Genomic DNA, 16,024 nt, shown 5'->3' on the forward strand with positions numbered 1-16,024 from the left:
GAAAGGTGGAAGAAGATAGTGAAGGAGGCATCGGTGAGACCATGGTTCGTGATGATGATGATATTCATCCTCCTGAATTATCCTTTGCAATTCTTCAGGAAGCTTGGCCACAAAATCTTTATCAGCACTAACAGATTCCCCAGTTATTGTTATGTTATGCAGTCCAGTACGATTTTTAAAAGTCAAACCATCCTATACTCGCAGTAAAGCTTTAGCATTCCTTTTGAAATTTGGTCTCTTTCAATGAGGTAAAAATATCGAGAGCTTTTGCCTGAATATTCCCTGTACTAAGAGGTATTCTTTTTTGGTTATAATCCTCAATCCGGAGTGATAGAAGACACTCCATCTCGATCATTAAATGGGAACAGTATTCTAAAGTTGAGAAGACTGTTCCCACCAAAAATTTGCAAAAAATGCTTGAAGCTGTTCAGAGGGCAGGTTAAACTCCTTCACAGGATTCACTCCAGTTACATAGATGTTTCATGCTTTACACATTTTCTTTGTGTATTTTTGTGAGGTTAACCAAAAGGATTAGTCCACTAAAGTGGACTAATCCTTTTGGTTAACCTTTTGGTGTCTTGAAGAAAAATAAAAGTTTTCTGGTGGCTTTAAGATGTGATGTGTTTGTGTCACAAAAAAACTAGTTGTGTACTAGCATGTATGTCAGTCTGAGAAGAGAAATTTGATCTTGCGGAGTTTTAGGTGTTGTCATAAGTAAGAAATGAGGTCATTCTTGGGAGAAATAACATAGAGCTGCAATTCAGAAGCATAGAAGTTCAAAAGGAGATTGGCGAGTAAGCAATTAGTAAACAATCATTCAAGCAAGATCTTGCTTGAATGATTGTACACCAAGATTTTTCAAATAAGAGGAATGGGGAGTATTGTAATGAGCAAAGGATATGTGGATAGAATAAGCTGAGAAGTATAGGGAAGGGAAGTATTGGCCTAATGAAAAGTAAATAAAGGTTTTGCATGTGGGGGGGGGAGAGGAAGGCACATGGTTTTTAATATTGAAGTGAGTACTTTGTTGAATTTTTGTTCACTTGAAACTGTTAATTTAAGTTTATGCTTATTAGAAACCCTGTTATTGAGGGACCCTTTATCCACAGTAGTGAACTGAGTTCGTAGAATAATATAAATTAAAGATGCCAAGAAATTATATTCTTGGTTTAATCCTTTATCCAAATGTAAGCAAGCAAAGTTTGAGCCTGAAGTATTTCAGGACAGGGCAATTCGTACATAGAGGCTAATGATTTCACATCATTTGTCTTAGTATCTCATAATGCAAAGCACATATCCTTATGGACATGTATAATGCTATGCATTATGGGAAGGGTCACTACCCAGACTGGTTTCGACCTTTATTGAGGTAGCCAGATCCAGAGGCGATACCAAGGTTGAAGTACTTCAGGTGCAAACTTTGTTTCTTATGATTAGATAAAGGATTAAACCAAGAATATAATTTCTTGACATCTTTAACTTATAGTATAACGAATTTAAATTAATTTATAGTATATATAACGAAGTGGAAAAACTTCCAACAACTATCTCAAATCCTGAGTTGGTAGAAGTCACAGGTTCAACTCTTGATTTATAATGAAACAGGAGCAATTTCTAAGCAATCAAATTGTTAATAGTAAGCAATCATACAAAAATTTAATTTGGCTAGCATATGCCAGGCCACTTGATTAAACAACAAATCTCAATATTAGCAATTACTTTAGTGCTTGCTGCGCTTAAATAGTCATTAAAATTATTTAACAATTTTTTTAAGAATTTATATACTGAAAAGATTAAACCACTTGCCTCTATCTTCTAGAGATAGAATTCTGCAATACTTCTAGTCTACTTGAATTTGTGATTAAACCTTAAGTAACATGTTTATTTACTCTACGGTTATTTACATCAAAACATTATTGACATTATTCCTCAATTGATTAACAGATCAATTGAGGAATAATGAATTAGTGTCTCCTGTACACCCCCTTGAGGGTATATGTCAGGAATTTGATGATGATGAGACTTATTAATTTTGGATCATTTCTTCAAATTTTCCCAAGATATTTCTCAAAGATGTGTGCTTTGCATTTGGGATAAGGCAACTAATGTCAAATGATTAGCCTCCATAATGAAGATCTGCAAACTTTATTTGCTTACACTTGGATAAAAGATTAAGCAAGAATATAATTTCTTGGCAAGTATAATTTAATTTGTAATCAAGTGAAAAAACTTTCTGCAAGATATTTCTGAATTTCTACAATTCTTTCAAGACAGATCTCATGTTATTTTTGCATACTTTTGGTAATACACCATCTGATCCCCAAACTTTATCAGATCTTTCTTTCTTTCTTCTGATTTATATGTCTAGACTTTCCTGGTACAACAATAACTTTTGCCTCCAAAAAGCTAAATACTTTTCTACTCAAGACACTACTACTACTTGCATGTACAATTGTTGACTATGCATAAATCTCATTAAATGTTTATTTTTAATGTAAATCCAACCCTATATAGTACTTAAGCATTAGTGAGTGGGTGAGGTAAGTGAGGTAAGATCAGATAATCTGAAACTGCTCTGAGAACAAACACTATCTTTTTCAAACTACTTAAGCTCTCTTCCAATAAAATCTGATCACAGTTTGAATATTGCTCACATATTTGGGATGGTGTACCTAAAACTTCCCTTAATGCTCAATGCTATCCAGAAGAGGGGATCTGATCCACAGATTTATTCCAATTACTCTCTTAGACATTTTGTTTCTGCTTTGTATCACATCTACAGACTGTTCTGATGAACTGGCCAACATTTCATTCACTTTCTTCAAACAAAGACTACAAATAGCTGATAGTCAGCATTTGTTTACTATCAACTTCAAACTTACCAAACCATATTCTCTTCCTCATCTTTCACTAGATCTCCTCTCTCTCACCTCTTTGGAACAGCTTCTTTCAAAGACTGCAATCTTCAGCTGTGAAGAAACATATCAATTCCTTCTTTCTCATTAACCTCTTATCCAAATCCACACAAGATAATGATATTCTATAGGTTTTATAACCATTCAATGTGTGGGTTTAAAATAAATTTATCTGGAATATTAATAAAGGAGGTTTCCAAATATATTTTAAAACTGAATATATGTACAGGTGAACTCCAATTCAACTGCAAATATATTCCAGAAAACCAAAATGCAGATCAAAAGCACCTGAAAGTCAACCGATTAGTTCCTAAAAGAAATTAAGATTGCATTTGTGGAACTTGAACATAAAATGCAAAATTATTGCATGAACATCTCTACAAATGTCCAAAGACCACTCCTGGGAGGCCCACACTAACCATTATTCACATAATGTCCATCATACACCTCTCCATACCTTAAACATTGCTCATCATGCCTTGTCATACCTTAAATTCATTCACTGACAAAAGCAATTGCAACCACGTCTGGCAATCCATGTCAATCATTCACTGGTCTCCACGCATACACAAAAAAAATCTAATCCTGATACACTTGCTAAACACTATTACACAACTTTCAAGAATTATACTTGTTCTTCCCTCCACTCTTTGTGTACATAAAAATTTCTTTTGCATCAGTAATATGAAACTGTTATAGTAACTTAAATGCAACAATGAATTAGAGGAGAATCTTATCTTTTCTTTTTCATCTGTCAACAAAATTTTGCAATCTACAAACATTCAATCAATTTTCACAGGGAACATTCAACAGCCATGTCAACATCCTGGTCACTTAGCTCTGGTTATTCCCTTCTACTTCCAATTCCCCTCAAAACACGCAATAAAATCTTTGATCAGTAGGTCTGGGTCCAGAGGAAGCCATATTAAAGTAATAATATTCAATACAGCCACATTAATTTCCCTATCTCTACTAGTCAGTGTTTTATCTTAATAAGGGTCAAAATTTCTGTAGTACATTGTAAAATACACATTAATTTATAGTATATATACACACAAAAATCAGGGATATCAATTTGAGTATATTAATAAATGTCGAGCGGGAAGACAAACATGTATACCTTCACCTCGTTAATTTTTTAAAAAATAATTCTTAACTTATTATTTTCTCCGTTATATTTTCATTCAGTACTTACTTGTATCAATTTCTTGTCCTTCTTTTAGATCAAACATTAGAATTAGAGGAAGATGGCTCTAATAAAATAAAAAGTCCGAACTTAATCTTGTTTGAAGTTTTAAAAAAAGCCAAATTTTACTAATAAACAGAAATAAGTCAGATCTTAGAACTGTTACAAATATTAAAGAGAATTTTAAAATTTAATTTAAAAAACCTCGAAACTTCAACTTAAACAAATATAAACCTTTGTATAGCTGAATATCAATTTCTAATTTTTTTAACCATTTGAAAAATGGAGTTGCAAAAAAAAATTGATAATTTTTTCTGAAATCTTGAAACTTATTCTCAAATTCCTGTATCAAAATGGAAAGGAAATACAACATATTTTGCATCAAATAATAATGTCAAAATCCTTTCTTTTAAGCTTACACGGTGATCCGAATACATTTTTGAAAATTATGGAGACAACTACCGTGTTTGAATAAAAACTTTAGTTTAATATAACTAAAATCTACATTTCGACCTTTATGTCAAGGTCATCTTCTGGAGCATACAACTATACACAGAAAACAAGCTATACTACAATCACACTGGTTTGTTAAAGTTACTGACCAACCAATTGTTGGCCTGATCTCTAGTGGGGAAAAAAAAAAAAAAATATATATATATATATATATATATATACACATCAACGCTAGTTCTATTATTAGTGTTAACTGTTGGTTGTAGAAATACATTGGGTGCAACAACAAGTCTATGTATTTATCTATTAACATCATGATTATAAATGTAGTTTATAATGTACATTTATACATTTATATGTACATTTATAGAATTTACATTTTACAGAATGTACATTTATAATCATGATGTTAATAGATAGATACATAGACTTGTTGTTGTTGAGCCCAATGTATTTCTACAACCAACAGATAACACTAATAATAGGACTCGAGCATTGATGCATAATTTTTTATTTTTTATTTTTCACCAGAGGTCAGGCCAACAATTGTTGTAGCGGTTGGTCAGTAACTTTAACAAACCAGTGTGATTGTAGTGTAGCTTGTTTTCTGTGTATAGTTGAATGCTCCAGAAGATGACCTTGACATAAAGGTCAAAACGTTGAATGCAGATTTTAGTTACATTAAATTAAAAGTTTTTATCCAAACACAGTAGTTGTCTCCATAATTTTCAAAAATGTAATAATGTTAAAAGTTTAAGATCTTGTGGGGTCGCATTACTAACAGTGCAGGGCCGAATGCAGCCTGGACACCCCTGATCTAAAGTAATGGAAAAAATCATCAACTCCCAACTCCTACGCTACTTTGAAGGCATGCAATTAATAAATGACTGCCAGAATGGATTCCGATGCTGCTGATCAACACAGATCTGTTCACATGTCATCCATCTCTGGACATATGTCATGGAGAAGTTTGACAAACCTCAAGTGGTTGCATTTGATATCTCTAAAGCTTCTGACAGTTTGGCACAAAGGCTTACTAAGTAAACGTCAATCATTTGGTCTGTCTCAGGACTTCTGCCATTAGCTTTTTGTCTGGATGCAGACTATGTTTGATGGTGAATTGTTCCTTATCCTCTCACTAACCCTCTTCCTTCTATATATCAATGACCTACTTTCAGTTGATCCCAATCCAATACACAGTTTTGCAGATTACAGCACATTGCACTACCTTTCATTTGATAAACCTTACTCTACACAACTCACCTCAACCAGAGATCAACATTAGAACTTTGCTCAATTCTGATCTCCAAGCCATCCCAGAATGGGGTTCAGATAACCTTGTCAATTTCAATGCTAATAAAACCCAGTTCTGTCTTATTTCTCACAAAAAAATAACCATTTTCTCCTAGTATTATTTTTGACAACACTCAAATTTCCAGACAAGATGAGATTTCACTGCTTGGAATTTCCTAGACATCAAGCCTCTTCTAGCATAAGCACAATCATCAAATTTCTGAAATGTACCCTCAAGGGGTGTACAGGATATGACAGTACTGCATGAAAAACTTACACCATTACTAATTTCCTATCTACAATCTTCCTCCAAATCAATCTGTTACCTGTCAAGACTTCAAAATTATCAGATCTTATATTTCTATTTTATAAGGCACTTATTACCATATCAGTCCACCCATGTCTTGGTCTTCCTCTGGGTCTTTTTTCATTCCAACCTGGCAGAGGACACCTGTTTTGCTAATCTTCCTCTCCCATTCTGTTTAAGTGACATATCACCTGAGATTAGCTCTGCTAATGCATTCCTGGATGCAAAGAATATTAAGATCTTTCCTAATATCTTCATTTTCAATAATAAGATATTGCCACTGATGCCATCTGTTCACCCCTCTAATCTTTCTCAAGACTCTCATATCTGTGGTCTCTGGTAAGCGTTTTATTTCTAACTCAGCTCTCAGATCCATAAGTTAAAATTGGTTTAACACTGTCTTGTGTACAGCTAATTTAGTGTTTTGACTAATTTCTCTCTTATTTCATATAAATTTGTTCAGTTGACTTCCTACCATACCAGCTTTAATTCAGTTATCTATTTCCATATTTAATTTACCATCTTCACTAAAAATCATGCATATGTAGCTGAAATGTTTTCCTTGTCCTCCATTCATATTGCAGTTGATATTTTCAATGCTTCTGCCTATTTTCTGTCTTTGTCTTGTTATTGCTGACCTTCAATACCAAATCTATTACAAGAGTTATACAATTTAGTCAGTGAATTTTGTAGACTTGTAGCAGATTTATTTAGAAGTATGACATCAGCTGCATACAGGAAAGAGCTGAGCTTAACATCTCCAATTTTGATATCAGGTTTAATACCACTTTCCTTTATAATGTGATCCATATAGATAATGAATAACAGAGATAATGTACATCCTTGTCTCTAGCACCAGATTTAACATTAAACCATCTTCCTGTACTTCCTTCAATTCTAACTGCTGATTTACAAATAAAGACTAAAAGTATTGCTTGATATAATGCCCCCATTGACACCATATAACTGTAGCTTTTTTGAATAGCTTCTCTCTTGGCACCTTGTCATATGCCTTTTCCAGATCTACAGAACTTAAATACAGATATTTGTTATATAACCATGATTTCTCAACTATTTGTAATAAAGTGAAAACCAGACAGCCTTTATTTGGCCTGAATCCAGCCTTTTCTTCACCAAACTTTCCTTCCATAAACCTTCTCCGTTTCTCAAGTATACTTGCGTAAATCTTACCAGGAACACTCAGTAGGGAAATACCTCTAATTCTCACATTCAGTTTTATTTCCCATATATGGGCAGTATGAGATCTCTATTCCAATCATCTGAATTTTCCCCTCTGTCCAGGCCTTCTGAACTATGCAGTGCAGCCACCGTAAGACTTTTATACCTCCATATTTGAGCATTTCTGGTCAAATATCATCTACTCCTACTGCCTTTCCACATTTTAGACTTTTAATGGCTCTTTCGACTTCAAGTGTGGATATGTGTTCCTGATTGCATGTCTGTTGAGTGTTTTTTTACTACTGTGCTGTCATCACTGCTTGATTCATTTATCAATTTTTTGAAGTCATTACTCCATACATCAAGGATATCTTTTTCACCAGTTCTCATATCACCTTTATCATCTCTAATTCCTTTTACAGCACTCTTTCCTTCATTTCTGAGCTTTTTCAATAACCTCCAGAATATCTTGCCACCTTCTTGATATTTATTTTCTGTATTCTTATCAAAATCTTCCCATGACTTTTGTTTAACTAGTTTTACACAGTGTTTAGCTTTCTTACATTTGTCTCTGTATTCTCTAAGAGCACAAGCTGACTTATTTGCTAGGAACTTTTGATATGCTTTCTTCTTTTCCTTCAGTGCCTCTTTAACTTCTTGTGTTCACCATGGATTCACCATCTGCAAGGATAGAAAAATCAGACCCAGTTCTGATTTTTCTATCCTTGCAGAAAACCTCTTCACATGCCTCTCTGGCTGAATCACTGTTTTTTTCAGGACTTGCCACCGACTCTCCAAGGTTTGGTTCCTGTTCTCAAACTCTTTCATTTCTTCTTGAATTATGTTTGTATATTTTAGCCTACAGTTTACATCTGAGAGCTGCTCAACTTTTATTCGCTTTAAAACTTTCTTACATGTTTTTCTTTTCAGTATGAAATTCAATTTTATTCTGCTTAAGACTAAATGGTGATCACTTCCAATTTCAAATCCTCTGTACACTAGTGTCCTGCACGGGAGAAAAGATCACTTTCAACAATAACATAGTCAATGAGACTTTTCTTATTCCTTGCCTCTTCTCTCCATGTAAATTTGTGCACATTTTTATGTTGGAACATTGTGTTAGTAATAAACAGTCCATGTCCTGAACAGAAATCCAACAGGTATTTGCCATTATTATTAGCTTTGCTCTTTTCTCCAAATTTTCCCAAAATATTTTTGTATGTCTGACAATCATTTCCTCCTCTGGTATTTAGATCCTCAACAAAGATAAACTTTTCCTTTTTCATTGTGTCAGCTGCTTTTTCTAAAGCCTCAAAAAAATTCCTCCACTTCCACCTTAGTAGAACCTTCTGTGGGACCAAAGGCACAAATAAGTCTCATTGTCCAATTTCCCATTCTGATATTTGCCCACATCACTCTACTTTATATTGCTTGCCATTCAAGAAGATTACCCTCATATATTGTGTTCAATACTGTAGCTACACCTTTTCCCTGATTATCATTGCCTGAATATAACATTTTGTATTTATTGCTCAGAAAAATCTCACCAGATTTTGTTTTTTGTTTCAGTCACTTGTTATGTCGACTGGTACAATTCCTCAGCTAGCTCCATTTCTTTACCATTCAAGGGTTCTTATGTTGTACTGATCTTGAACTCTGGTGACGAGATGGGATGTGTTCTCGCATAAACATCACAATATTGCAATCTCAGCTTCTAAAAAATTAGGATTTCTCCTTCACTCAAGACATTACCTCACCCCTGAACAGCTGTTAAACTTATACAAATCATGAATCCATCCAACTATTGAATACTGCTCTCACATTTGGAATGGAGCCCCTAAGAGCTCCCTCAAAATGTTTGACTCAGTACATGGAGAGCAATTAGATTGATTAATGACCCAACTCTTACCAACTCACTCCTCTCGCTTTTTGCACAGATGTTTGGTTTCAGCAATATGTGTATTCTATAAATATTTCCATGGGAAATGTTCATCTGAAATAGCATCAATCATTCCCCACTTACTACTACGCTCATTGGAACAAGTGCAGCTGCTCAACATCCCTTCACAGTGCACCTTGAAACCCACAGAACAAGTTTCTTTGCCTCTTCCTTCATCCCTGCAACTGCTGTATTGTGGAACAGTCTTCACCTAGTTGTGTTTCCTAAGGAATACAATATAAATTTATTTAAATCAAGTCTTTTAAATCAAATGTAAACAAGTTCCTCCTTTCCCAACCCACTACCCATATATGGTACTAATGTACTATAGGTTGATCAACCAATCTCTCATGTATGGGCTCAACATAAAAAAATATATATACATATATTATTAGTTATTGTTGTTAATCTCTTACTGGGCCTAATTTATAAATTAAATTTTATCATAGGTATGTATGTATGTATAAGAAAAAACAGTATATATAGGGTTTGGTATTATCTGTGGTTTCTGAGGGTCTTGGGATGCATCCTTTGTGGATAAGGGAGGGAGAAGAAACTACTCTGTGGCCTGGAATGAGGAACTGAGTGGTAAGAAATAAATGCTGCTTTGGAACTGACAAAGAAATGCATAACAGCATCAATTAGTGAATGCATTCCGAAGGTCAAAAGTCTAAGGTAGGTGTAAAATGGATGAATGAGGGGCATAAGCATGAATCTGGAAGAAGGAATTTTGAAAGCAATACAAGATGAATAATGGTAATAATCAGTTACATGAAGAGAATAAAGAACAAGCCAGGAGAGTGACTCAGTAAGAACAAATGTGCAATATGATCAGAAATTAGCAAATCGGGAAAGTTTTTTTTTTTTTTTTAGATATGTGGCAAGTAGAAGGAAGAATGATTATGATAAGATGTTAATAGATGAAAATGATAGAATTATTGATAACTGCTGCAGAAGACATTGTTGAGGTGTTCAATGATTAATTGATAAGGGCGTTTCATCCTAATCAGCATGAAATCATAAGGAACTTAAGTGAAGAGGATATAGGAGAGGATGGCTTAATTGTGAGTGAGCAGAAGGTATTTGAGGAAATAAATAACGTTTATGTTAATAAGGTGATAGGATTTGATGATGATTGATAGAATATCACCACATCTTAAGGGAATGTTCCAGGAAACTGGCAGTAGCACCGGCATGCATGTTTAATAAGTCTAGCAACAGCACAAGTTCCAAGGGAATGGAAAGAAGGTAAAATTGTTCCATTGCATAAAGGTGGTGATAAGGCAGTAAATACAAATTATAGGCCAATCTGCATATCTGGAGTTGTGGTTGAGGTACTAGATAGATTGGTGAGAAATAGGATACAGAAATGGGTTGATAACAGTAGTATTCTCTTCTTGTGGTTATCACAGCATGGGTTTGTTAAAGGGAATTGTTTTACTAACTTACTTATGTACTATAATAAGGTGACAAATGTCTTGGACAAGAGGAATGCATATACAGTGGTATACCTAGATTTTGCAAAATCTTTTGATAGACTGCCAAATGACATGCTGTTAAATAAACTGAAATGGATGGGACTGGATAACAGACTTCTGAGTTGGATCGCTGACAGGCTGTCAAATAGGTATCAGAAAGTCGTATATGGGGATGCAGTATTCTGAAAGAGGAAGGTCACTAATGGTGTGTTGCAGGGGGTTAGTTTTGGGACCACTGTTATTCAATTTGTATATTGGTGATATTGGGATGGGTTTAACTAGTGATATTCAGCTGTTCGCAGATGATGCAAAACTATAGAGAGCAATGCAGAATCAAGCAAATATTATGGCCTCACAGGAGGACTTGAAAAGACTGCATGAATGGGCAGATAAGTGAAACTGTCAATTCAATGTTGCAAAGTGTAAGGTTTTGAAATTTGGTAAGCAACGATGGGATGTAAAGTATACACTTGGTAGGGAAACTTTAAAGGAGGTGGAGGAGATTAGAGATCTGGGAGTGATGGTGGACAAGGACCCGAAATTCAAGGACCACACTGCACAAGTTCAAGATATCACATTGGATAATGGCAATGATGCAAAGGATCTTTACAGGCAAAAGTGAAGAGATTATGATGCCATTATATACGGCCTTGATCAGGCCTCATATGGATTAATGTGCACAGAGTTGGTTGCCAGGTTTTCATGGTGACTAGGATAGTGATTAGAAAGGGTCCAGAAGATTCACAAAGGTTGTCAGTGGTCTTTGGAATGTGGAGTATGAGGACAGATTCAGAGAATTTTAATTGCAAAACCTAATGAATAGGAGGAGGTCAAAGAATATCATTGAGACATATAAGCTAGTAAGGAGTTGTTATCAGGTTGATGAAAGAGATTTTTATGATAAAGAGCCATAAAGAGCCAAGAGGCTATTTTTTTCTGGCGGAGTAAATTAAGTTAAGGGGATAATAAATCCCTCATTATTTTAAAGTTGGATATGAAACTCGGAGATCGAAATCTAAGAGTTTCATGCCAAAGAGCTATCGGCGAGTCCAAGCGTAAGTCAACACCTGGGTAGTACAACATTAGGGCAACTCGGAGCAAAGGTGCAGCAAGCTCCATCACTATCCTTAATATTTTCTCTTAATGTAAAACACAGCTCCTAGGAGATGTATTACTGTTTTACATTATGAGGAAAGGTCACTATCCAGATCGGTTTCGACCTTTATTGAGGTCTCATCAGTGAGTAGGTAGACCTGGATAATACCAAAGTTTTAAGTGAAACGAACTTACATACTATACGAATTGCCAGAACGGTGCACCCATATATTATTACTACGATAAAGAGCCAAGAGGCTATTTTTTTCAGGCAGCATAAATTAAGTTAAGGAGTCAAGTTCTTCGGCATGAAACTCTTAGATTTCGATCTCTGAGTTTCGAATCTGACTTTAAAATAATGAGAGATTTATTAGTTGAGCAGCTCTCAGATGTGAAGTGTAGACTAAAATACAGAAAGATTATTGAAAAGAAAATGAAAGAGTTTGAGAACAGGAATCAAGCCTTGGAGATTCAGTGGCAAACTCTGAAGAAAACATTGATTGATTCTGCCAGAGAGGCATGTGGTGAGGTTGTGTGCAAGGATAAAAAAATCAGAACTCCCTGGTGGACACAGGAAGTTAAAGAGGCAGTGAAGGAAAAGAAGAAAGCATATCAAAAGTTCCTGTCAAATAAGTCAGCTTGTGCTCTTAGAGAATATAGAGACAAATGCAAGAATGCTAAACACTGCGTAAAACTAGCTAAACAAGTCATGGGAGGACTTTGGCAAGAATATAGAAAATAAATATCAAGAAGGTGGCAAAATATTCTGGAGGTTGTTGAAGAAGCTTAGGAATGGAGGAAAGAGTGCTGTAAAAGGAGTTAGAGATGATAAAGGTGACATGAAAACGGAAGAAAAAGATATCCTTGAAGTATGGAGTAATTACTTTGAAAAACTGCTAAATGAAACAAGCAGTGATGACAGCACAGTGATAAAAAACACTGACCAGGCATGCAGTCAGGAATACATATCCATACTTGAAGTAGAAAAAGCCATCAAAGGCTTGAAATGTGGAAAGGCAGCAGGAGTAGATGATATTCGACCAGAAATGCTGAAGTATGGTGGTATAAAAGTCTTACAGTGGCTGCACTGCATAGTTCAGAAAGCCTGGAGAGAGGGACGAATTCCCGATGATTGGAGTAGAGCTCTCATAGTACCCATATATAAAAAGGGAAATAAAACTGAATGTGAGAATTACAGAGGTATTTCCCTACTGAGTGTTCCTGGCAAGATCTATGCAAGTATACTTGAGAAACGGTTGAGAAGAATTGTGGAAGAAAAGCTTGGTGAAGAACAAGCTGGATTCAGGCCAAATAGAGGCTGTCAGGATCAAATCTTCACTTTACGACAAATAGTCGAGAAAGCATGGGAATATAACAAAGATCTGTATTTAAGTTTTGTCGATTTGGAAAAGGCATATGACAAGGTGCCAAGAGAGAAGCTATTCAATACGCTGCAGTTATATGGTGTCAATGGGGCATTATATCAAGCAATACTTAGTCTTTATTTTAGTTGTAAGTCAGCAGTTAGAATTGAAGTACAGGAAGATGATTTACTGTTAAATGTGGTGTGAGACAAGGATATACATTATCCCCTCTGTTATTCATTATCTATATGGATCACATTATGAAGGAAAGTGGTATTAAACCTGATATCAAAATTGGGGATGTTAATGTCAGCTCTTTGCTTTATGCTGATGATGTTATACTTCTAAATAAATCCGCTACAAGTCTGCAAGATTCCCTGACTGAATTGAATAACTGTTGTAATAGATATGGTATGAAGGTCAGCAATAAAAAGACAAAGACAATGAAAATAGGCAGAATCATTGAAAATGTCAACTGTGTTGTGAATGGAGAACCTGTGGAACAAGTAAAACATTTCAGCTACTTAGGCACGATTTTTAGTGAAGATGGTAAATTAAATATAGAAATAGACAACAGAATCAGCAAAGCTGGTATGGTGGGAAGTCAATTGAATAAATTCATATGGAATAAGAGAGAAATTAGTTGGAACACTAAATTAGCTGTATACAAGACAGTTCAAACCAGTTTTAACTTATGGATCTGAGAGCTGGGTCAGAAGTAAAACACTTGACCAAAGACTAGAGACCGCAGATATGAGAGTCCTCAGGAAGACTAGAGGCGTGAACAGATGGCATCAATGGCAATATCATATTAAAAATGAGGATATTAGGAAAGAACTTGACATTTTCAGCATCCAGGAATGCGTTAGCAGAGCTAATCTCAGGTGGTATGGTCACTTAAATAGAATGGGAGAGGAAAGATTAGCAAAACAAGTGTTCCCTGCCAGGTTGGCAGGAAAACGACCCAGAGGAAGACCAAGATATAGGTGGATTGATGTGGTACAAAGTGCCTTAGACGATAGAAATATAAGATCTGATAATGTTGGAGTCTTGACAAGTAACAGACTGATTTGGAGGAAAATTGTAGATAGGAAGTTAGTAATGATGTAATTTTTTCATGTAGTACTGTCATATCCTGTACACCCCTTGAGGGTACATGGTAGGAATTTGATGATGATGATGAGATTTATTATCCCCTTAACTTGAAAGAGATTTTTTATAGAATGGGAGCGGGATAGAACAAGAGGCCATCCCTGGAAACTTTATAAGGAGGATGTAAGCAGAGGAGTGAGATGCAGGTTCTTTACATGGAGAGTGGTTGGTGAGTGGAATGCATTGCCTGAGTGTGTTGTGAATGCAGACACATTGAATTAGTTTAAGGCACAGTTGTAATGTAACTTAACTTACTTACAGTAATGTATCAGAATATTATGTGATGAAACCTAAGCTAATTTACAGATTCTCTTAACCCTTAGGCAATGAAAGGTGTAAATAAAAATACATTGCTGGTATACTGGTAAGGAAATGAAAAAGCTTGGGTAACTGCCAATTTATTTAAAGAATGGTTTCTAAATTACAAATTATTATTTTTAATAAATATTAAGTTTTTTCAATAGTTATAAAAATAAAATGCAGTATTTTTGTTGGCTTTTGAAATGTGTTCACGTAACACAATTTTGCACTACAGAGTTCATTTTATACAAATTATGGACTCTACAACCGTTTTATAAATAACTATTTTAATTTCCTGATGTTTCAACCTTCATATTAAGGTCATCATCTGGATTATATACATACACACACACACACACACAAGCTAAATTACACTTCACATAGCATGCTGAAGACAATGATTTGATCAACGGTTATTCTACTGGTCTGACCTCTAGTGAAAATTGCAATAAATAAATAAAATAAAATAAATTAACTACATCAAAACTATATTCTATTTAAGACATCAGAGAAACATTCTTTCATATAGATACTACCTATATGAAAGATTGCTTCTTCGATGTTGTCTTAAATAGAATATAGCTTTGATGTAGTTAATTTATTTTATTTCATTTATTTATTGCAATTTTATTTTATTTTCACTAAAGGTCAGGCCAGTAGAATAACTGTTGATCAAATCGTTGTGTGGTTGCCAGCCTTGTTGGCCAAATGGTTAGCGTATCTGCTCTCCAGCCAAAAGGCTGAGGGTTCAAATCCTGGCGTGGGCATGGATGTTTGTGAAAATCTAGTGGTGGACAGTAGATGGCATTGGTGTAGATGATGCGGTTGAGGGGTGGAGATGGAGAGTTGTAGAGTAGGTGCCTTCCCTCAATGTGTCTTTGGGACTCCCTGGAGGTGTCTAATAATAGTCTCTTCAGCATACTATGTGAAATATAATTTAGCTTGTCTCTATATACAGGGTGTTCGGGATAAATTTGACATATTTATAATTAATTATATTTTTCCGTAAGTTACATGTATTAACACACACTTCTCTTCATTTAAAAGTTTGGACCCTTCTTCATTCATATACAAGATGTCAGAAAGGATGGATAGCTGGAACCCACCTGAATCATGGAAGAGAATAACTTGTTTCATGATGATTAGTGCCCGCCATCAAAATAAGGATATTACGACTGCTGCCCAATGCTCCCTGAATACAGTAAAAACAATCAGGCATGAACTAGAGACTTGCAATGGTGACTACGAGGATGTAGCAAGAAGAAAGATCCCTAGCAGACGATCTGATTGCGTTCGTACAGCAGAATTCCTCGCAAATCTGCAGGAACAGGTGTTGAAGAACCCTGGCATTGGAATTCGGGCT

At 35.2% G+C, this 16,024-nt stretch overlaps 1 protein-coding gene across 2 annotated transcripts in view; it reads right to left on the minus strand.

The window, feature by feature from the left end:
• Nucleotides 1-16,024, minus strand: part of LOC150104295 (protein bicaudal C homolog 1-A-like) — a 321,235-nt gene that overhangs the window by 133,918 nt on the left and 171,293 nt on the right. For both annotated transcript variants that reach the window (XM_090396901.1, XM_090396900.1), the window contains exon 9: nt 4,111-4,168. In XM_090396901.1, coding sequence (XP_090253027.1) covers nt 4,111-4,168 — 58 coding nt within the window. The remainder of the gene's footprint in view (nt 1-4,110; nt 4,169-16,024) is intronic.

This window comes from Typopeltis vanoorti, chromosome 8 (assembly GCF_054136105.1).
Source record: "Typopeltis vanoorti isolate ZY-2024b chromosome 8, IOZ_Tvanoo_1.0, whole genome shotgun sequence".
Taxonomy (NCBI): domain Eukaryota; kingdom Metazoa; phylum Arthropoda; class Arachnida; order Uropygi; family Thelyphonidae; genus Typopeltis; species Typopeltis vanoorti.